The 23,259-nt window shown below is 44.4% G+C and overlaps 1 protein-coding gene across 1 annotated transcript in view; it reads right to left on the reverse strand.

Moving 5' to 3' along the window:
* The window catches only part of LOC135873865 (sodium channel protein type 5 subunit alpha-like), a 104,772-nt gene extending 91,625 nt beyond the window's left edge, over nt 1-13,147 (reverse strand). The window contains 5 exon segments of the mRNA XM_065398475.1: nt 765-856; nt 7,793-7,921; nt 10,746-10,868; nt 11,524-11,642; nt 12,905-13,147. Coding sequence (XP_065254547.1) covers nt 765-856; nt 7,793-7,921; nt 10,746-10,868; nt 11,524-11,642; nt 12,905-13,147 — 706 coding nt within the window.
* Between the last annotated feature and the right edge of the window lie 10,112 nt (nt 13,148-23,259).

Consider the following 23,259-nt stretch of genomic DNA (forward strand, 5'->3'; position numbering starts at 1 on the left):
TATGGAGTGTGTGGAGGGGGAAAGGCTCCTTTTGTCCTTCCTGCATGAATTGTTCCCTCATCCATGCAAGGACCAGGGAGAATCTGACTTTCATAATCTAAAAAAGGGAATAAATATCCTGCTAATTAAATTTGCAATGATGCTACCTTGGGAGGACTTGTAAACACTAGATGCATGCAGAAAAATAATACAAGGGGACCAGAAAGAGACCAATGGACCAGATCCATCAATCATATTCAATTTGATTATAGCTGTTAACCAGCAAATGCCTAATTGATTTGCCTGATTAAGGAATGAGTAAAAACTGAACAGGATTTGACCCAATAATAATAAATATTAATTATAAAGCAGAAGTCTGCTGAGTCTTTAAGGACATTGCACAGTTAAAACAATGATAAACAAGAACAATTAGAACAGCCTTCTGTATAACACATATTATAAAAATCAAGCAAAATGCTTAAAGACATGAACAATCAAAATAAATAAAATGGCAGATTGTTTCCAGTGCACCCAAGAGACAAGTACTAGGTTTGTGAAAAGATATTTTGCTCCAACAGATGGCACCTGAAATCTTTTGTTTCCAGTGCTTAAATTATTCTGACTGGGCCAACAATCCTGAGACGTCACCCACATCCACAAATTCAGTTGTTTCTGTAACACAAAGTCACTCAGATAAGAAAAGACAAAAGACCTGCAAAACCAAAGAAATGGTTGGAGGAGAGAATCCAGTTGGCAGAAAATATTCAAAAATCTGGGCTTCTTACCTGGGAGTATTGAAATAGTTTTTAAAGCTCTCAGAACCCTGAATGTACGAAGGATCGAAACATTGCCTATATTACTAAACTCCCCTGCATATCTGTAAAATCAAGACATGACAAAATATGCTACTGAATTGAATGAACCGTGGACATATTTTATACAACTTTTCTTAATTGCTAACCCTTCTGAGCATATAATATCTTGAGCATTAACAAACCCAATGTCAAGGGCTCATCCTGAGTATTATGTATCAAGGATCAATTTCCTGATTACTTCAAATAGCACATACTTATAAATTAGGGCTTGGTTATGAATGATGCCAACATCCCACAATACCATGAACTTCTAAATTTAGCCAAAAACAGCAACACAGAAATTATTAAAAATATTTATTAAAAATATTTTGGCCAGAGGAAGGAGAAAATAATTACTTTTGATCAAATTCCCAAGTAATACTTCAAAGTTTGCCTCCTCCCTAGGTCACAATAAATCCATCAATTCCTCCTACATCACGGTTCCTCCCTGGAAAAAATCCCTCAGTTCTCCTCACTATAAGAAAATGAATCAATTCCACCCTGTAATAGTCTCTTCTATTCCCAGAGTACAGCTCAAACAGTCCAATCCACAAAACAAATCTTACACACACACACACACACACACACACACACACAGCCTTTGGGTCTTCTTTCTTTCTTAGAAGGAAGGTAATATGGATGGTGAGTGATCAGCTGTTGTGCCCTGCATAGGATGTGCCATGTTTGTCTTTCTTCCACAGGACAGAAGCGACTTTGTCTGTACAAAGTACAAGCTGGTCTCCATATTGGAAGAGAAGGTTCGAGGTCTGGAGAAACAAGTATCAATCCTGCATTGCATAAGAGAAAATGAAGATTTCCTGGACGGACGTCAGGATATGCTTCTATGGGCACAACATTCTGAAGAATCAGAGCAGGCTGCGCAGTGGGGACAGAAGGATGGTGAAGAAATTTGGAAGCATGTGACCTCCAGAAGAAGAAAGAGGAGTGTCCATGTACCAGCAATGCAGATACAGGTGAGCAACCGTTTTCATGTTCTCTCCACAGGTACTAATGCGGAGAGTGGACTAGATGATACATCTGAGGGAAGGGAGACTCCACCGATTGGAAGGCATGAGATGCACTGTCCTAGGGATGGGAGATATCCGACCACCGCTCCCAAGAAAAGGAGGTGAGTGGTGGTGGTCGGGGACTCTCTCCTCAGGGGGACTGAGTCATCTATCTGCTGTCCCAACTGGGAAAACTGAGAAGTGTGCTGCTTGCCAGGAGCTAGGATTCACGATGTGATGGAGAGACTGCCAAGACTCATCAAGCCCTCGGATTGCTACCCCTTCCTGCTTCTCCACCTGGGCACCAATGATACTGCCAAGAATGATCTTGAGCAGATCATTGCAAACTACATGGCTCTGGGAAGAAAGATAAAGGAGTTTGAGGCGCAAGTGGTGTTCTCGTCCATCCTCCCTGTGGAGGAAAAGGCCCGGGTAGAGATCTCGAATCGTGGAAGTCAATGAATGGCTACACAGGTGGTGTTGGAGAGAAGGCTTTGGATTCTTTGACCATGGGATGGTGTTCCAAGAAGAAGGCGTGCTAGGCAGAGACGGGCTCCACTTAACGAAGAGAGGGAAGAGCATCTTCGCAAGCAGGCTGGTTAACCTAGTGAGGAGGGCTTTAAACTAGGTTCACCGGGGGAAGGAGACCAAAGCCCTGAGGTAAGTGGGGAAGTGGAATGCGAGTTATCTTAAGTGCCTATACACAAATGCAAGAAGCCTGGGAAACAAGCAGGGAGAACTGGAAGTCCTGGCACAGTCAAGGAATTATGATGTGATTGGAATAACAGAGACCTGGTGGGATAAATCACATGACTGGAGTACTGTCATGGATGGATATAAACTGTTCAGGAAGGACAGGCAGGGCAGAAAAGGTGGAGGAGTTGCACTGTATGTAAGAGAGCAGTATGACTGCTCAGAGCTCCAGTATGAAACTGCAGAAAAACCTGAAAGTCTCTAGATTAAGTTTAGAAGTGTGAGCAACCAGGGTGATATGGTGGGAGTCTGCTATAGACCACCAGACCAGGGGAATGAGGTGGATGAGGATTTCTTCTGGCAATTAACAGAAGTTACTAGATCACAGGCCCTGGTTTTCATGGGGGACTTCAATCACCCTGATATCTGCTGGAAGAGCAATACAGCGGTGCAGACAATCCAGGAAGTTTTTGGAAAGTGTAGGGGACAATTCCTGGTGCAAGTGCTGGAGGAACCAACTATGGGCAGAGCTCTTCTTGACCTGCTGCTCACAAACAGGGAAGAATTAGTAGGGGAAGCAAAAGTGGATGGGAACCTGGGATGGTCGAGTTCAGGATCCTGACACAAGGAAGAAAGGAGAGCAGCAGAATTCGGACCCTGGACTTCAGAAAAGCAGACTTTGACTCCGTCAGGAAACTGATGGGCAGGATCCCCTGGGAGAATAACATGAGGGGAAAAGGAGTCCAGGAGAGCTGGCTGTATTTTAAAGAATCCTTATTGAGGTTGCAGGAACAAACCATCCTGATGTGTAGAAAGAATAGTAAATATGGCAGGTGACCAGCTTGGCTTAACAGTGAAATCCTTGCTGATCTTAAACACTAAAAAGAAGCTTACAAGAAGTGGAAGATTGGACAAATGACCAGGGAGGAGTATAAAAATATTGCTCAGGCATGCAGGAGTGAAATCAGGAAGGCCAAATCACACTTAGAGTTGCAGCTAGCAAGAGATGTTAAGAGTAACAAGAAGGGTTTCTTCAGGTATGTTAGCAACAAGAAGGAAGTCAAGGAAAGTGTGGGCCCCTTACTGAATGAGGGAGGCAATCTAGTGACAGAGGATGTGGAAAAAGCTAATGTACTCAATGCTTTTTTGCCTCTGACTTCACAAACAAGGTCAGCTCCCAGACTACTGCACTGGGCAGCACAGCATGGGGAGGAGGTGACCAGCCCTCTGTGGAGAAAGAAGTGGTTCAGAACTATTTAGAAAAGCTGGATGAGTACAAGTCCATGGGGCTGCATGCGCTGCATCCGAGGGTGCTAAAGGAGTTAGCGGATGTGATTGCAGAGCCATTGGCCATTATCGTTGAAAACTCATGGCAATCGGGGGAGGTCCCAGATGACTGGAAAAAGGCTAATGTAGTGCCCATCTTTAAAAAAGGGAAGGAGGAGGATCTGGGGAACTACAGGCCAGTCCCTGGAAAAATCATGGAGCAGGTCCTCAAGGAATCAATTCTGATGCACTTAGAGGAGAGGAAAGTGATCAGGAATGGTCATGCCTGACTAACCTAATTGCCTTCTATGACGAGATAACTGGCTCTGTGGATGAGGGGAAAGCAGTGGACATGTTATTGCTTTTGATACCGTCTCCCACAGTATTGTTGCTGGCAAGTTAAAAAAGTATGGGCTGGATGAATGGACTATAAGGTGGATAGAAAGCTGGCTAGATCGTCGGGCTCAATGGGTAGTGATCAATGGCTCCATCTCTAGTTGGCAGCAGGTATCAAGCGGAGTGCTCTAAGGGTCGGTCCTGGGGCCGGTTTTGTTCAATATATTCATTAATGATCTGGAGGATGGCGTGGACTGCACCCTCAGCAAGTTTGCTGATGACACTAAACTGGGAGGAGTGGTAGATACACTGGAGGGTAGGGATAGCATACAGAGGGACCTGGACAAATTAGAGGATTGGGCCAAAAGAAATCTGATGAGGTTCAACAAGGACAAGTGCAGAGTCCTGCACTTAGGATGGAAGAATCCCATGCACTGCTACAGACTAGGGACCGAGTGGCTGGGCAGCAGTTCTGCAGAAAAGGACCTAGGGGTTACAGTGGATGAGAAGCTGGATATGAGTCAACAGTGTTCCCCTTGTTGCCAAGAAGGCTAATGGCATTTTTGGGCTGTATAAGTAGGGGCATTGCCAGCAGATCGAGGGACGTGATCATTCCCCTCTATTCGGCATTGGTGAGGCCTCATCTGGGGTACTGTGTCCAGTTTTGGACCCCACACTACAAGAAGGATGTGGAAAAATTGGAAAGAGTCCAGCGGAGGGCAACAAAAATGATTAGGGGTCTAGAGCACATGACTTATGAGGCGAGGCTGAGGGAACTGGGATTGTTTAGTCTGCAGAAGAGAAGAATGCGGGGGGGGATTTGATAGCTGCTATCAACTACCTGAAAGAGGGTTCCAAAGAGGATGGATTTAGACCAGGGGTCGGCAACCTGCGGCACGCGTGCCAAAGGCGGCACACGAGCAGATTTTTACTGGCACGCTGCTGCCAGCCGGGGTCCAGGCCGCCGGCCCCGCTCAGAGCTCTGCCAGCCTGAGTGAACGGAACCCCAGGCCGGCCGCGATCTGAGCAGGACCGGCGGTCGGCACCCTGGCTGGCAGGAGCCAGTGGACGGAACCTCCGACCGGCGGCGGGCTGAGCGGGGTGGCGGACAGAACCCCAGACCAGCAGCAGCTCACCTGCTGCCAGTCTGGTGTTCCGCTGGCTCCTGCCACTGGCCCCACTCAGCCCATTGCCAGCCTGGGTGAACGGAACCCCAGGCCGGCAGCGGGCTGAGCGGGGCCGGCGGACGGGACCCCGGCTGGCAGGAGCTGGCAGAACCCCAGACCGGCAGCGGGTGAGCCGCTGCCGGTCTGGGGTTCTGTCCGCCACCCCTCTGATGGTCTGGGGTTCCAGCCACCCGGCCCCCTGCCAGCTGGAGTCCTGGCCGCTGGCCCCGCTCAGCCCGCTGCCAGCCTGGGGTTCCATCTGGGGGCCCCTGTAAATGTAAAATTTATTACTGGCACGCAAAAGCTTAAATTAATGAAGACTTGGCACGCCACTTCTCAAAGGTTGCCGACCCCTGATCTAGACTGTTCTCAGTGGTACCAGATGACAGAACAAGGAGTAACGGTTTCAAGTTGCAGTGAAGGAGGTTTAGGTTGGATATTAGGAAAAACTTTTTCACTAGAAGGGTGGTGAAGCACTGGAATGGGTTACCTAGGGAGGTAGTGGAATCTACTTCCTTAGAGGTTTTTAAGGTCAGGCTTGAAGAAGCCCTGGCTGGGATGATTTAGGGAATTGGTCCTGCTTTGAGCAGGGGGTTGGACTAGATGACCTCCTGAGGTCCCTTCCAACCCCGATATTCTATGATTCTCAGCCCTGCCTATTGCTACCTCTGCTTCTCACCTCTCTCTCTGTCTGACACACACACACACACACACACACACACACACACACACTCACGCGTGTTCACCTACCCACCCACACACCTGTTGTTCTTTCAACCAAGTGGGAGGTAGAGTTGGAGACTTTACAATGAGTCACGTCTTCACTGGCAGAGACTGCTAGAACAGTAAAAAGAGGAAGCTCTCTAGCGAAGCTCTGTGACTGCAACAGGCTGGAGGAACCAACAGGAGGTGAAATAGGCTGCTGTAGAGACAAGCCCTGAATGGCAGCTTAGACAGTAAGAGCCCAAAGAGAACTGTCAGAATCACGGGAGAAGGGAGACACTGGGGAGCTAGTCAATCAGCAAGGTCCAGGAACAGAGTTGATATCTGCCTCTGGACCAGAGAGGTTTACATTTTGAGCCTGGGAAGGATGCAGGAAGATAAAGAGTGTGCTGACAGAGACACCCTGAAGAGGAAGTAAGTATCTAAGACATTAGCTCTCCATTGAGAAATAGCAGAACACGAGACTGTACTCCAGAGTGGATGGGAGTGGAGCAGCAAAGTCTGGAAAGCAAGAGGGGCTGATGACAAATTACTGATTAGAGACGGTGAGAAAGATCATCCTCTGATGAGGAAAACTGAAGCCTGGAATTCTGTATTTTAATTTAATGGTGATTAATGAATAAAGTCCTTCCTTGAACAAGGAGTTATTGAAGGTGAAGTCTGACTCGGGACTGACTTACATAGCCAACAGGGGAAACTGTGGCATGACCCATGGCCTTGGCTGGTGACACTTCCCTGAGAATGGTTGTCAATAGTGTCCTGGGAATTAGTAAAAGGGACCTATGGATTTAATGGAACTGTAAAGTCCTGAGGCTGTCTCCGTGTGTGGTAGGAAGTTCCTCATCTCACCTCTGCTGACTGGGCTGCAGTCAGTGTGTTGTCACTGGGAGCACAGTGAATGAGAAGCTGTCTGTGCAGACAGCTCAGAGGAACTCTGCAGGGAGTAGCTCTTGTCACTGTTGGTATGGAGTACACTTCATACTATCTACAGTGAAATACCTGGAAATACTATGGATGATAGTATTGTCTGGTTATTGCCTTATTGTGACAAAATGAAATGAAGATACAAGGGACTGAAAGGCCCACTTTCTTTGGAACTCTCATCACTCAGGCAAGTTGGGAGTAATCAAACCCTGGAGTAACAATTTCTGCCTCCCCCTTGTTACTTATGCTGTAAAAGAAAGTGACAGAAAAATTTGACATCCCATATGGGTCTTGAACTCCTGTGGATTGCAGACCTTCTTGGCAAGCTTGTGTGATAGGAGGAGCCTGTAATACAGTGGCTTAATTAATTTGATTGTATTGCTTTCTAATTGCAGAAAGTTCAAGCTCACACTGTTTTTGGTGATGCTGATCCCAGATTTAATCCATTGACTACCCTGATGTCTGCACATATGTGGCACACAGATACTTCATGACAGTATAGATATTACATCTCACTTCCTGTCAGGTCAGACCCTTTTCCTATTTCACAAATAGGGGCCACTGATGGCTAAATGATGGCATTGAATATATCATATATGTTTCTATCTTTACCCTCTGTACAATCCCCTTACCCTCTTTTTGTGGGATTGGCATGCTGTTGATATCCCGTATACCATACAACAAAGGGAATACAAGAGCACTAGATACAGTTATCACTCCTTACAATGTTGTGTCTTAAGGGCACAGTACAAAACCTTAGTGAAAAGTTCTAGAGAAAATAAACACAAGCAAAAATAATTTAAACTTCATAATAGCCTTTTAAAATATACATGTTCTTACTTACGCCATAGCAATGACACTGATATCAAACCAATTCCACGGATCTCGAAGGAAAGTGAATTCATTCAGACAGAATCCTCTTGCCAATATTTTTATCAATACTTCAAAAGTGTAAATGCCAGTGAAAGTGTACCTGGGGAGTAAAGTGTCCAAGAAATGTGAGAACACTAGCAATTAATGGAGGAGGGTATGTGGCACATGCAGTTTACTCACTTTGAGCTGTCTCTTTGCCCAAGAACCTGACCCAGTGCCCCCAAATGAAGTTAATGGAAAGGCTCCCATTGATTTCAATGGGTACTGGATCAGGACTTATCTCCTACAGGCAACTTGAAATATTAGCTACCAGCAGTCTGCATGTGGCTATCAATATCTGTGTTTGCGGTATACTTGCTTACGTGTGACCATTTTTTGTTTGCTACAATTTTAAAGTGACTCAGGTTGGGCATCCCTAATTTGAACCACCCCAAATCACTGTCCACTTTTAGTTTTTTTGACAATAATCCATATCTTCACTGGTTCAAGATGCCAAAGTGGCTGCTCAGTGCATTTTATATTGTTCACTTTGTGCATCTGGTAGCACTTTCTTTAAAGAATGTTGAAAAAAAGCTCACAGAAATACAAATTTACAGGACTTTAATTTTAAAGGCAGCATTTTCTTTAAAATGGAAACTAGCAGTAAAAGCTCTCCTGGCTTTTCTGAGTGCACTTATTTCAGCAAGATTGAGATCTCCTTAGATAATTTTAAAGGTATTTGGTATTCAGAAAATATGTTCAGGAATTATTTGACAGCAATGTAGCCCTTTTTACTGGGGAGGGGGAAACATTTGAATTACCATAGCATATATTACTTTGTCTAAATTCTGACCCCCTTGCAGATAAACATATTGATGTACACTAGTTTTCAAATGGGGATATATATTAAAATCACAAAGTTTTATTTAGATATTACAGTTAGCAAAGTCGATGATCTGGTAGAGTGAAGTTACTAATTTAGATGTTGATCCTGCATCGTGTTCCACAAAGGCAGAACCCTGCACCCACAGGGAGATGCACTGATGTTAATGGGATTCATGCAGGCACAGAGCGCCAACCCCATAGAGGCTGCCCAAAGAGGGGCAAAAGGGCTAGTTTGACACAAGCCCTCTGTTTGAGAGGGTACCCAAACTGACTGGTGCTCCAAACTTGAGTGAATGGCATTGTGACCCTGCATGCCAGGTTGCAATGCCCAGAGGGAGAGGAGACACTGCTGCAGGGTGACTGCAGGGAAGGCTCACTCTCCAACACTCCCCCCCTCCCCCCGGCCCATGTCCCAGGGCCTCACCTCAGTGATATTTGTTTAGAAGGATTGGGGGGGGCGGGGAAGCTCAGTTTCAGATTTTGTCCCAGGCCCCTGAAAACATGTGTTCCTGCACAGAGCTCATTGGAGTACTCAGTATTGTCAACTCAGCGTGTTTGAAAATCATGAGTCAGGCCCCAACAAGTCATGTGATTGGCTTAAAACAAATGTTTAAAGTAATAGGTTGTGGGTTCTTTGCCGTGAATGTTGGGGTTGTTAGGGTTCACGTTTTCAAACTTTGAAACTGGGAGGGATAGAAGTTTACACTTTTCTTTAAATGAAGTTTGAGATTCTCAGGTTTTCACATGACATCAGGAGTTGAGGCTTTAAGAAAAAAAAACACTAAATATTTTGATATTTGTGATAAAATTGCGAGATCTGGCCAATGCTGAAGAAAAGGCCCCTTATTAACAAAGTTCCACAGGCAAGAAGCATCTGACAGATTATTTTATTAAAGCAAATAGTGCACAAATCAACATTACAGAAACGAATTCAGTAAGGATTTCAAGATCTTATCCTCTCTTAGGTTTCAGAGTAGCAGCCGTGTTAGTCTGTATCCGCAAAAAGAACAGGAGTACTTGTGGCACCTTAGAGACTAACAAATTTATTAGAGCATAAGCTTTCGTGGGCTACAACCCACTTCTTCTGATGCATGTAGAGTGAAACATATATTGAGGAGATATATATACACACACATACAGAGAGCATGAACAGGTGGGAGTTGTCTTACCAACTCTGAGAGGCCAATTAAGTAAGAGAAAAAAAACGTTTGAAGTGATAATCAAGATGGCTCAGTACAGACAGTTTGATAAGAAGCAAGTTGCTTCTTATCAAACTGTCTGTACTGAGCCATCTTGATTATCACTTCAAAAGTTTTTTTTCTCTTACTTAATTGGCCTCTCAGAGTTGGTAAGACAACTCCCACCTGTTCATGCTCTCTGTATGAGAGATAAGAAGCAACTTGCTTCTTATCAAACTGTCTGTACTGAGCCATCTTGATTATCACTTCAAAAGTTTTTTTTCTCTTACTTAATTGGCCTCTCAGAGTTGGTAAGACAACTCCCACCTGTTCATGCTCTCTGTATGTGTGTGTATATATATCTCCTCAATATATGTTTCACTCTACATGCATCCGAAGAAGTGGGTTGTAGCCCACGAAAGCTTATGCTCTAATAAATTTGTTAGTCTCTAAGGTGCCACAAGTACTCCTGTTCTTTATCCTCTCTTAGTCAACAATGACATTGACTGGAGACTTGCCTCAGTAAAAAAAATGTGTAAAAATTAAGGAAGGACTTTAGGATTTAGAACAATTAAATGTGGACAAAAGATAATGAAAAGAACTTAGCACTTTTTTGGCACTAAATGGCTGATTCTGCTTTCATTTACCCCACTGAAAATCCAGAGCGACTCCAAAGAGTTACTCTGGATTTATAGTACAGCAAATGAAAGCAGAAGATGGCCCTATATACACAAAGCAGTAATCCTGAAATTCTTACACAAGCAAAATTCCTAATGACACCAACATGACATTATCTTGTGTGAGGACTACAAGATTAGACCAATTAAATAATTAACTAGAACTAGAGAATTAGGAAAAATAAATTCCTACAGAAATACTTACTCGACATACTTGTTCCATGAAGAAGGTAAAGATGACTTAGAATTAGACTTCCTAGGAGTCTCAAATACAGCCATGAAGACACAATTGGTTAAAATAGTGCACATAATAAAAATAGTGAACAATGTAAGTAACAGGAGTTAAGGTAAAGAACATTACAGTGTAAACAAAACATTCCACTAATACAAAAAATGTTTAAACCATGATGATCTTCAACAGAATCACCCTCCCTGCACTGTTGCACAGCCATGTGCACCACCTCTTCACTGAGGCCTGTTTACTGCAGCAAGAGTGAGCTTAAGATCACACACACCTCTGCAAGATATGCAGGACACCCTTGCAGGGCTCTGCGTGACTGGTGGTATTTAGATCTCCACAGTGGCTGGATCAAGACCCTTGGGTCTGATTCACCACTGTGATACTCCAGTTTTACTCCAGCATAACTTTGCAGCATAAAACTGGTGAAACACCCCAGTGAACCAAGCCCATTGACTTTAATGGCATTAATCACAGGTATAAGTGAGATCAGAATTAGGCCCTCTATTACCTGGTTTCCATCCTTCCTTCCTGTAGGTGGATCCCTGTACACTTCCTGTTTCAGATACCAATAACAGTCATTTCTAAAATAATTCACAATTATCTGAAACGGGTGCACTATTGCTTTTAGAAACAGACTAGATCCAGGATATGTTCTACATATGACACAGTCAGTATTACACCCATATTATTTCATACCCATTATAAAAAAATCTAGACTAAGTAAAACTAACTGAAAGGATATGAATGTACCGAAATTTTAATCACTGCTCTTCTGATCGGATTAAAAGGGCTAAGTATACACAAGGCACGTGTGGCAGTAAATCGGAAGATTGTTTTCCTTTTGTTCAGTACCATAAATGTCTTTAAGAAAAAAAACAGAGATAATCTTAATTAATGAAACTTCTCCAGAAAGTGAACTGTGGACACTGAGGGTTTGTATTGTTGGCAGAACTGCAAATAATTATGTGTAAAAGTTTGATGGTTGACTTTCTTTTTGTTTGTTTGTTTATACTGAAAGATTCCTCGTAATTCTTGTTTGTTACCTTTTGTTTGTTACCTCTAGCTTTGAGTAGAATGTCCTAACAATGCGTCTACAGTTAGCTTGTCTCCCTTGCTCACTCCCTCCTGTTGGAGCTGTTCCACTTTGTAGAAATAATTAAATAGTATTTGGGCTAGAGGGAGACTGACTTTATTGCCCAGTGGTCATGGCACCCACCTGGAATGCATGAGACATGGACACAAGTCTCGGTGCCAATGATATTTAATTATTTAAACAAAGAGAATTAGAGCAAGCCATCCTAGTATAGCCAATAGCCTGGGGGTTAGGGAACTCATCCTAGCCAATAGCCCGGGATATGAGAGATCTGGGTTCATGTTTTAAAATCTAAAATATATTCTAAAAATCATTTTGTACTTGGAAGAACTGGTGGTTTGAAAAAAAATGTATACTTACAGGCAGTACACCGCTACCTCGATATAACACGACCCGATATATAACACAAATTCGGGTATAACGCAGTAAAGCAGTGCTCTGGGGGGGCGGGGCTGCGCACTCCGGTGGATCAAAGCAAGTTCGATATAATGTGGTTTCATCTATAACATGGTAAGATTTTTTGGCTCCCGAGGACAGCGTTATATCGAGGTAGAGGTGTATTTCCTTATTAAAATTTGTAACATAGGGAAAGAGACTGTATTAAGTGGTTCTGATTATTAGCAGCCTATAGAGTGAGAGGCAGCATGTAATGTAGTGGCTTTGATTCAGCCTACATATAGGTCTAGTAGGCTTGAAGATACTTTAGATAAAAACCAATAACTCCATTTGGGTCTCCAAAACATTTGCCCACCCCTAATGTAAATGGTGCACATGCCTCATGCTGATGAATTTCATTCTCTATGATTAGTAGAGTTTAAAACTAAGGTTTTATTACATGATCACATAGTGATCAAAGTATGATGTCTTTTTTTTTTATTATAACTTGATTGAATACAACTGTCTTAATATAATCATTCAAAGGAAGCACTGCCAAATTTAGCACTCTGACTCCTAAACCAGAAAAGGCTCCCTATTGACAAATGATCAAGGAGGGATGAAATCAGATCCCTCGGCACAAGCTGTCTCTAACCTTGTGATCATTGTAATAAGGGTCAAGATCCTCCAGTGGTTTCCCAACAAGCTCATGAGGAGGATTCCCATAGAGAGTAGGCAGCTTTTGGAAAACCTGCAGGTCAAGTTGGGGACGAGGTTTCTCTTTAGGTTGGTGGTCTTTGTATTTCTTGTTGGCAGCAATTCGCTTCTCAATAGCAGCTAAAGATTCACGAGTGAACTGGCGGAAATGGTTAGAACACGGTAGTGAAAAGTCAGCCATCTTTTCATCCTTTTCCTCCTGCAGTAGATTTTACTCCTAGTAGTGGAAATAACTAAAAAAGAAGAATCAAGATAAGTGACTACCAAAAAGGTAAGCTGTCAACGACAAACAACCTCATTTAGCTTTCCAATTGTCTTGTAAGTATTTCCACTTTTGTAGCAGTCAGCCTTAGAGAAAAATGGGGGGTGGGGGGTAAATTGCACTATATTCCTGATTGATAAGTTACAGGGTTTTATTTTTAGATTACATGTAACTGATAGGATTTAGATATATATTATAGATGAAATGGAGTTGTGGGTGACCAGCACTTCTTGACAGAATAATTTTCCAGAGATCTAGGGATGATCAACCATATCTATGAGCGCCTCCTAATATATTTTTCTTCCTTTAAACTCTCAACATGCCCTAGAGGCCTTGCATCTCAGCCACAGTCCTTCCAGCCAAGGAGGACTTAACACATTATTTTTCTTGAAATCTGTCAGTTACATTCTCCAGAATCTTTACTGATAAGCGCTGCAAAGAGCTCCCTGCTCGGATTAAAGACATAGCCTCCATGGTACTTGTAACTCTTACAACCTTAAGAAGTAACAGAAGAGAAAAAGAAAGGAAGTCTTACACATCTAACTTAAAAGTAATGGATACTTCTAAAATGTAAAATACATTACACCTAGAATTATCCAGAGATCTTAACATGGAAACATAGTAACTAAATTGAACAGCATTATTTACTGTTCACACTTACTCATTAGTATACCTATACATTTTGTGCAGTGTACTTAACATGCTAAGCACATGCAACATCAATAGTTAAAGCACATATTACAAAACAATTGAGAAAAACACACTGTTCAAGAATACTGAACACCCACAACTCCACAGAAATAGACAACCTCTCCACTCTGCTCAGACCCACAAAGAAACCCTGGATGAATATTTAGGCTTTGAAAGATGCCCTGAAGAGATGCAGCATAACAGTACACAGGAAACCAATAATTTTCTTCCAAGTGCTATAACTATGAAGGTTACCAATAACAACAATATCTGCTAACAATTAAGAGAGCATTTGAAACAATGCAGCATCTCCGATATCATTGTGTGGTAACTAGAGCAAGACCAAGTATCCAAAAATAACCAAAACCCCCCAAAATACCCCCTCCCAGATCAAATAACTTATCTTTTTTACAAAAGTCAAAGTTCCTATGTAAGAAAATCAATTTTAATCATTGCAAATACTGGCAAGCTAATAGGTTTATTTTCCAGCAGCAATGACCAGATAGGAATATGATGTTACAAACTACAGAGCACACTCTATTACAATATGTAGTAAACAGACAATAACATTTTCAGTGTTGTTAAACAATGATTGGATTGTTTCATGCCATTTTCTAGTTATAACCCACCACCACCAAAAGTCAGACTCTCTAATGAAGGGAGAGCCAAGCAGTCCCATGTTTATGGTATGGAGAACTGAGTCACAGCTTGCTGGGTCCCACTACCTCACACTGAACTTTGTGACAAATGCTATATGGAAATTTCTCACAAGTACTTATGCTGGAGTTGATTACAACCTGTAGGGTGATATTAATGTTCTGATGCAGGATCATAAAGCTGCTGGACAATGGGGTGAAGAACTGTAACTGCCAGATAACCCCCTGTTTTAGCCTTCGTCTACACTGTACAGAATGTCTCCAAAAAACACACATTTAAATTACATGGCTTTCTTTTATTTACAACAAATCACTTTGTAAATTATTCTGTTGTTTGTTTCTTTCAAGTCATGGTTTCCTTTTTCCATGTAGCCTCTTGATGGTATCTGTGTCTGAGAGACGAAAATGCATAAGACCCACTCTGTGTGTCCTGTTTTCCTATATTTATTGAACAAAGTTCAGTCCTGGCGTAAGTAGATCCAACTCCTACTGAAGTTAATGGGAACTTAGGTCCACTTATGCCAATGGTGAATTCAGCCCATATTCCTATCCTGCGTATTTGTCGATTCTACATTCTTTTCTTGTTTCTTTCTCTCCATTATTTCTACCAAAGAGTAGCAAATCTGCTTTCCTGAAAAGGAGATAACAGGTTCCTTCCTTGAAGCTCTATTCCCTGGCAGTTCCCTCTTGCTGTCCCCTCCCTCCAATCTGAGTCCACTTCCCCGAAATGGATGGACAGCAAGGGTCTGGCATTCTAAGAACTAACAGTCAGAGCCCAACTGCCAAACTCCAACTACCTTAGAGCCAGTTGATACCAGTGTTCTATCTCCATCTCCTGTAAAGGGGGCATACAAAGCAAAAATGTAAAGGCAACCTAAGCTGTCAGCACAGAGTAGGGAGTGCTGAGAGAAAAGGGGTAGGCTCAAGAGGGAAAAGGGTATATTCAGCTTTTCTCCTTATGTCCAGCTGCCCTTGCAACATCAATTCTGGTTTTCCAGGCACTTAAAAAACAAAAAGAAAAAGAAAAACACTACGAGACATAAAGATAGACCAGAAAGCATAGTAAAACTAGTTAAAACATATGTAACACAAAATATTATACATATCCCGCCTTTATCAATACTGGTCATGTAAAACTAAAGGCATTTGAGGTATTTTTCTTATAAAAGCTAAAATTGAAAGCTCTTTAACTCACTGTGCCTCGGAGGCATGAACCAATATTGTTATGGCTTTTTGCTTAATTAGGTTATGCAAGCAAAGAGTCAACAAGCAAGATAAAAGTAATTCAATCTTCTATCCACAGAGCGCAACATTTTCAAAAGTGTTTAAGTGATTGCAGAGCCTAATTTCCATTTTCAAAAGTGAAGTGGGAAGAGCATCTGTACTACTGCTTGCTATAGCATTCTGCCTCACAGCAGTATGGGAATAATTACAGAGAGCTGTCAATCAGAAAACAGTAAAACACATCTTACCCCAATGAGCAGTAGTAATAGTTCACTGCTGGCAATATTGTTATACAGCTCTGTGGCCAAGGTGGATGCAGGTTGCTTGAGCTCTGAAGGTCAAATAAAAATAACAAGGCCATCATCCTATTATTATAGCTGGAGATTTTAGCAAAACTAGACCCATTTCTATATAAATCATCTCCAACATTGCATACGAACACTAACATTTCATACATACATGGCTGTGTGAGCTGCATGGCCGTCCCTCCTTGTCAGTCTCTGAGGGAGGTAACGCCCCCTTGCTACAGGCTGATTTAGGCTAACGAAATGTGTGGAGATTGGGAAATCCTATGGCCAGAGACTAGATTGTTTTTTCCCTGAAGCTCATTCAACATATTCAGGATTGGACTATTTCTTAATAGCACAAGACCTGACAAATTCTGTCACTGATTGTGGCATTGGTACTATTGCTATAACTCACCAGGCTCCCGTATGTATGCCTTTTAGGCTCCCAGGGTATGAACACCCAACTACGCAGTGGATATAGATGAACATGATTTTCTGGGGAAGATTCAACATGGCTTTTGTAAAGGGAAATCATGGAAAGTCCTCTCATGGATCAGTAACTGATTAAGAGGTAAGAAACAAAGGATTGGAATAAATGTCCCCTAGGGGGTCTGTACAGGGGCCAGTGCTGTGCAATATAGTCATAAATGATCTGGAAAAGGGGGTAAACAGTGAGGTGGCAAAATTTTCAGATAATACAAAATTACTTAAGATAGGTAAACCCAAACAGACTGCAAAGAGTTACAAAGGGATCTCCCAAAACTGGGTGACCCGGCAACAAAATGGCAAGTGAAATTCAATGTTGATAAATGCAGAGTAGCACACATTGGAAACATAATCCCAACTATTCATACAAAATTATAGGGTCTAAATTAGCTGTTACCACTCAAGAAAGAGATTGTGATGCCTTTGTAGACAGTTCTCTGAAAATGTCCATTGAATGTGCAGCAGCAGTCAAAAAAGCTAACAGAATATTAGGAACTATTAGGAAAGGGACAGATAATAAGACAGAAAATATCATAATGCATCTATATAAATCCATGGTACGTCCACATCTTGAATACTGCATGCAGATCTGGTGACCGCATCTCAAGAAAGATATAGTACAATTGGAAATGGTACAGAGAAGGGCAACAAAAATGATTAGGGGTATGGAGCAGCTTCCATAAGAGGAGAGATTAAAAATTTGGGGACTTTTCAGCTCGGAAAAGAGACAACTAAGAGGGGATATGATAGAAGTCTATAAAATCTTGACTGGCATGGAGAAAGTGAATAAGGAAATGTTATTTACTCCTTCACATAACAAAAGAACTAGGGGGGTCACTCAATGAAATTAATAGGCAGCAGGTTTAAAACAAACGTAAGGAAGTACTTTTTCACAAAACGCACAATGAACCTGTGGAACTCATTGCCAAGGGATGTTGTAAAGGCCAAAATAATAACAGGGTTCAAAAAAGAACTAGATAAGTTAATGGAAGATAGGTCCATCAATGACTATTAGCCAGGGTGGGCAAGAATGCAACCCCATGATCTGAGTGTCCCTAACCTCTGTTTGCCAGAATCTGGGAATGGATGACAAGAGATGGATCATTCGATGATTGCCTGTTCTGTTCATTCCCTCTGAAGCACCACCTCTGTCCTTATAGAACACAGTGTAAGGGGGGCTCTGATGTCAGGGCCTTGAGCTCAGATACCCTTCTGGCTGAGGTTATCGCTGCCAGAAACGCTACTTTGTAAGAGAGATAGAGCAGGGAGCACATTGCCACATTGTTCAGAGGGCAGTCCCATGAGTCTGGAAAGGACCAGATTGAGGTCCCAAGCTGGGACCGGCTGTTGGACCTGTGGGTATAGCCTGTCGAGACCTTTAAGGAAACAACTGACCATAGGGTTAGCAGAGACCAAGAAGCTCTCTGCTCCTGGATGAAAGGCAGAGATGGTGGCCAAAGTAACCCTTATTAATAACATGGATAGCCTCTGCAGCTTGAAATGGACAAAGGAGATAGTCTAATACAGGGGTGGGCAAACTTTTTGGCCCGAGGGCTACATTGGGGTTACAAAACTGTATGGAGGGCCAGGTAGGGAAGGCTGTGCCACCCCAAACAGCGCCCCTCCCACTTCCCGCCCCCTGACTGCCCTCCTCAGAACCTGCAACCCATCCAACTGCCCCTGCTCCTTGTCTCCTAACCGCCACCTCTCGGGACCCCCCACCCCATCCAAGGCCCCTGCTCCCAGTCACCCGACCCTTGTTCCCCATCCCCTGATCCCTATTCACACCCCCGCCCCCTGACAGGCCCCCGGGACCCCACGCCTATCCAACCCCCCCTGTTCTCCCTCCCTTGACACCCCCCCCCGCAGAACCTCTGTCCCATCCAACCACCCCCTGCTCCCTGTCCCCTGACTGCCCCCTGGGATCCCCACCCCTTATCCAAATCCTCCCCCCCCGGTCTTGGCCCCCTTACCATGCCGTGCCGCCATGCCGGAGCTAGACATGCTGCTGCTCTGCTCGGCAGGAGCTCGCAGCCCCGCTGCCCAGAGCGCTGCCGGCATGGCTGCAGGGGAGGGGCCGGGAGCTCACGGGCCAGGCAGGACAGTCCCGCAGGCCGAATGTGTCCCGCAAGCCGTAGTTTGCCCACCCCTGGTCTAATATAAGTGGCACGGGGGTGAGCGTTGGGGAAGAACAGTGCTGCGCCGACCAGATTGAAAATCTCTTCCACTTGGCAAGGTAGTTAACCCTGGTGGAAGGCTTCCTACTGCCAAGAAGGACTTGTCTAACCAGGTCTGAGCAAGAGAACTCCATTGGATTCATCCATGGAGTTTCTACTCCGTGAGGTGCAGCGACTTGAGGTTCGGGTGTTGGAGACAGCTGTAATCCTGAGTTAGTAAGACTGGGAAGAGTGGCAAGGTGACTGGGGCTTCCACGGACATTTCCAGGAATGATGAGTACCAGTGTTGGTGGGGCCAGTTTTGTCTGTCATAACTGATACACATCCCCCTATCAAGTGGGCTTGGAAAGTCTGAGCTCCACCTGACACCAGAGGCTTTGTGTTCCGAGTTCTCCCAAATGTGCTCCCTAGCCCAGAGCTAACAAATCCGTCACTAGCGAGAGGGACAGCTGAGGGCTGGTGAAGGGGATCCTTGCACATAATATGAATAATAATAATATATGGAGATATACCTATCCCATAGAACTGGAAGGGACCTTGAAAGGTCAATGAGTCCAGTCCCCTGCCTTCATTAGCAGGACCAAGTACCGATTTTGCCCCAGATCCCTAAATAGCCCCCTCAAGGATTGAGCTCACAACCCTGGGTTTAGCAGGCCAATGCTCAAACCACTGAGCTATCCCTCCCCTGGTGTCATGCCGCCACAGGAGGCAGTCTAGTACCGGGCAAGGCAGGGTTACTATCCTGTCCAAACTGTCCCAGACTGGCCGGTACACTAATGCCAGCCACGACTGAAGCGGTCGAAGTCTGAGTCTGGCATGCTGTACTACATAGGTACAAGCCGCCATGTGTCCTAGCAGTCTCAGGCAATTTCTTGCCATGGTGGTGGGAAACTGCCTGAGACTTCGAATGATGTCATTCAGAGCCCGAAACCTCGCTTCCTGTGTTGAATCCAGTACTGCCCCTAGGAACTCTATCCGCTGAACAGAGTCAGTTTCTCCATGTAACCCACAAGGAGATTACCTAGATTCCTGGGGCTCTGTCTGCTGGCAGCTCAGGGAGGGGGAGCCAAGGCAAACTCAGAGTCTGCCCGGCAACCAATAGGGAGTGAGATGCCCCTCCCAGGGAGTTCAGGAAAGGGGAGAAGCCATTTTGGAGTCAGTCTGTAGCTAGCCAGGGCAAGGGCAGGACTGGCTGTGTGGGGAGCTGGTGAGTCCTAGACCTGCATGCAGGGTTCCCCCTGAAAACTGGCCTCTACGGACCTGAAAGCAAGATCCCTCAACTGGGCTTTTCCTTCTCCACTGATGATTCCCAGTTTGTAGAGTTTTGCTGGGAAACTCCCCCAGCCAGGCTGAGTTATCCCTCCAGCTCCCTAGGTGAGACCAGTCACCACATGGTCAGCTCTGCTCTGTTTGCTAGTTCAGGGCTGCTGCTTGCTGTGTATGTGTCTGGATGCTGGGCTAGTAGACTACAGTTTGGATTTTAGTACAGTTGTGTAACCTGCACCCCTTTGTGGTGAGGGGAAATCCTGGGACCAAAGCAGCCTGATTCCTGCCTGAAGAGGAACCCTGCCAGCAGTGATCAGCCCCTCTGCAGTGACTGAGGAGTCCAGAGTCATCCCTGAACCGGAGGATAATTCATGGAGTTTATGAGTGCACCATCTTTTAGTTAGTTAGGGAAGTTTTTTGGGGGACCCCCTGCTCCCTGAACTGTGTCCTCAAGCCAGGGAGTGAGGGTTTGGGGATTTTACAACCTGCTGCATATTAAACCTAAACCTATGGAGGGATTTACCACTCTCTCCCACTTGTGAGTCCTTTGGGCTGTACTGAACCCAGTCACTCACACTGCTAAACCACTGCAGAGAAGAATTTTGTGGTCATAGGTCATCAAGGGCCCCAACAAAGTACGCGAACCAACGGGACACTAATCTTACATTTGCTACATCAAGTCACATGACTGGGGAAAGTCACAGGTATTAACAGCGTGGGCACCGGTAACCCTAACAATAGTGTTTTACCCTGTTATATTTGTCTCTTGCTTAATATAATTATTGTGTTGAATATATTGCATGTGTTTGGGTTATTTCTTGGAAGTCTCCAACTATCTGGCAAATAAGTGGAGATTACCCTATGGTTAGAATTTTCCTCCCAAGCTGCCCTGGTGACCATGCCAGGAAGGAGCGAGGGGGGTGGAGGCACCGCCAAATAAATTCATAGGAAAAAATAAAGAAGATACACCCTGCTGAGTGGGTGGCAGGATCCAGAAGAACCCAGACCTGTCCATCAAAACCTGTAAGCAGATTGGCATTAAAGAAGGTAACCGGGTGGAGATGGGGCACTACATCCATATTGAGAAGAAAGCCCAGTTCATCGAACGTCAGTCTTATAAAGTTGACTTGTGCCTCCACTTGAGCCCTGGATCGGCTCTTGATCAGCCAATCGTTGAGGTACAGGAACACCTGCACCTGTCACCTGCGCAGGAACGCAGCCACAAGTGCTATGCACTTGGTGAACACTCGAGGTGCCGCTAACAGGCCGAACGGGAGGACTGTGAACTAGTCGTGGGTGCCGTTCACCACAAACCTGGGGTATATTCTGTAGGACGGAGTTATTGCTATGTAAAAGTATGTGTCCTTCAAGTCGAGGGTGGGTGGCAAATCAGTCTCCTGGATCCTATAAAGGGATAATGGAGGTCACAGAGATCATACGGAACTTGAGTTTCTTCACAAACCTGTTGAGTTCTCCCAGGTCTAGGATGGGTCTGAGCCTGCCCTTGGCTTTCGGTATTAGGAAATACCAGGAATAGAAGACTTTGCTCTTCTGCTCCTGAGGAACCTCTTCCACTGCCCCTAGCGAAAGGAGCAAGTGCACCTCCTGTATAGGGATGGGGAAGGGGGGTGGAAGGGCGGGAGGACACAAAATTGGAAGGAGTATCCCCTCTCTATCGTGCAGAGCACCCAGCGGTCCAAAGTGATACGGGATCATGAAAGGGGGTAGAAAGGGGATAGTCGAGACAAAAAGGTAAGGCAGGGTAGATCCAGTTCTTGTTCTGGTGCGTCGTCCTCGACCGCACCTTCAAAAGGCCAGTTTGGGGCCAGAAAGTGGCTTGGGTTGGCCAGAGCCCTGGCTTGAGGACGGGTGCGGCCTTTTTCTGCCGCTCCTATTCCTCCTCTGAGAGCTGTCCTGTCAGTTCTGTTGGTAGAACTGCAGAGGGGGTTGAGGCCTGAAATGCTTCCGCTACGTGGCGGGTGTGTGTAGGCCCAAGGATTTGAGGGTGGCTCTAGAGTCTTTCAGGCTATGTAGCCTTTTATCTGTCTTCTCAGAAAACAGAGTCACACCTTCAAAGGGGAGATCCTGTAAGGTCTGCTGGACCTTATACGGGAGAACAGAGACCTGGAGCCAGGAGCCCCTTCTCATGGTGGCATCAGCAGTGTCCAGCCTGGAGGGAAGCTCAGGAGATTAGCCTGCCCTCTTCAACCAGACTGAAAACTCAGCCTGGGAGTCTAGGGGGAGGAGCTCTGCAAATTTTGCCATTGCCGAACAGGTATTATAAGGGTACCGACTGACGATGGCCTGTTGGCTGGAAATTTGGAGTTGCAACCCACCCATAGAATAGACCTCTCTCTCAAAAAGGTCGAGTTTTTTAGCCTCCCTGTTTTGGGGGAGGGCCCTTGGAAACCTTGCTGCTTGCGCTGATTAGCAGCGTTCACAACAAGGAAATCAGGTTGCGGGTGGGAATGAAGGTGTGTTATACCAATAGAATAAAAACCAGCAGGATCTTATTAAGAGGGATAAGGCAAAGATGCCACATTTATTGTAAATATAATAATAAAGCAAAAGATAAAAGTAAACAATGTTGTTTGACTACTTATTCCTATCACTACTTATTCCTTATACACACACACACACATATATATATATATATATATATATATATATATATATATATATATATATATATATATATATATTCATTCACACAATCATTCATTCAAGTTTTGTATAGGTGTTATAGTTACCAGCCTAGAAGATATTGAACAAAACCGGCCCCAGGACCGACCGTTGGGGCACGCCGCTTGATACCGGCTGCCAACTAGACATGGGAGCCATTGATCACTACCCGTTGAACCCGACGATATAGCCAGCTTTCTATCCACCTTATAGTCCATTCATCCAGCCCATACTACTTTAACTTGCTGGCAAGAATACTGTGGGAGACCATATCAAAAGCTTTGCTAAAGTCAAGGAATAACACGTCCACTGCTTTCCCCTCATCCCTGCCTGGGAGCACTGCGAGCTCCAAAATTCCAGAACTTTTGTTATTTTGGAGAAAACTTCGTGGATTTACTCAGCAAACGCTATCCTTCTATGATTTTCTGGCCCAAAAATCTCTTCCATAATTTGAGAGTTGTTTAGAATAGAGATTTGGATACACAGCTATCTCAGACCCAATGGAATACAATTGTATCTAGTGTTAAATCAACTACAGATCTGTGACTATGGCTTATTCACCA

This window comes from Emys orbicularis, chromosome 2 (assembly GCF_028017835.1).
Source record: "Emys orbicularis isolate rEmyOrb1 chromosome 2, rEmyOrb1.hap1, whole genome shotgun sequence".
Lineage (NCBI taxonomy): Eukaryota > Metazoa > Chordata > Testudines > Emydidae > Emys > Emys orbicularis.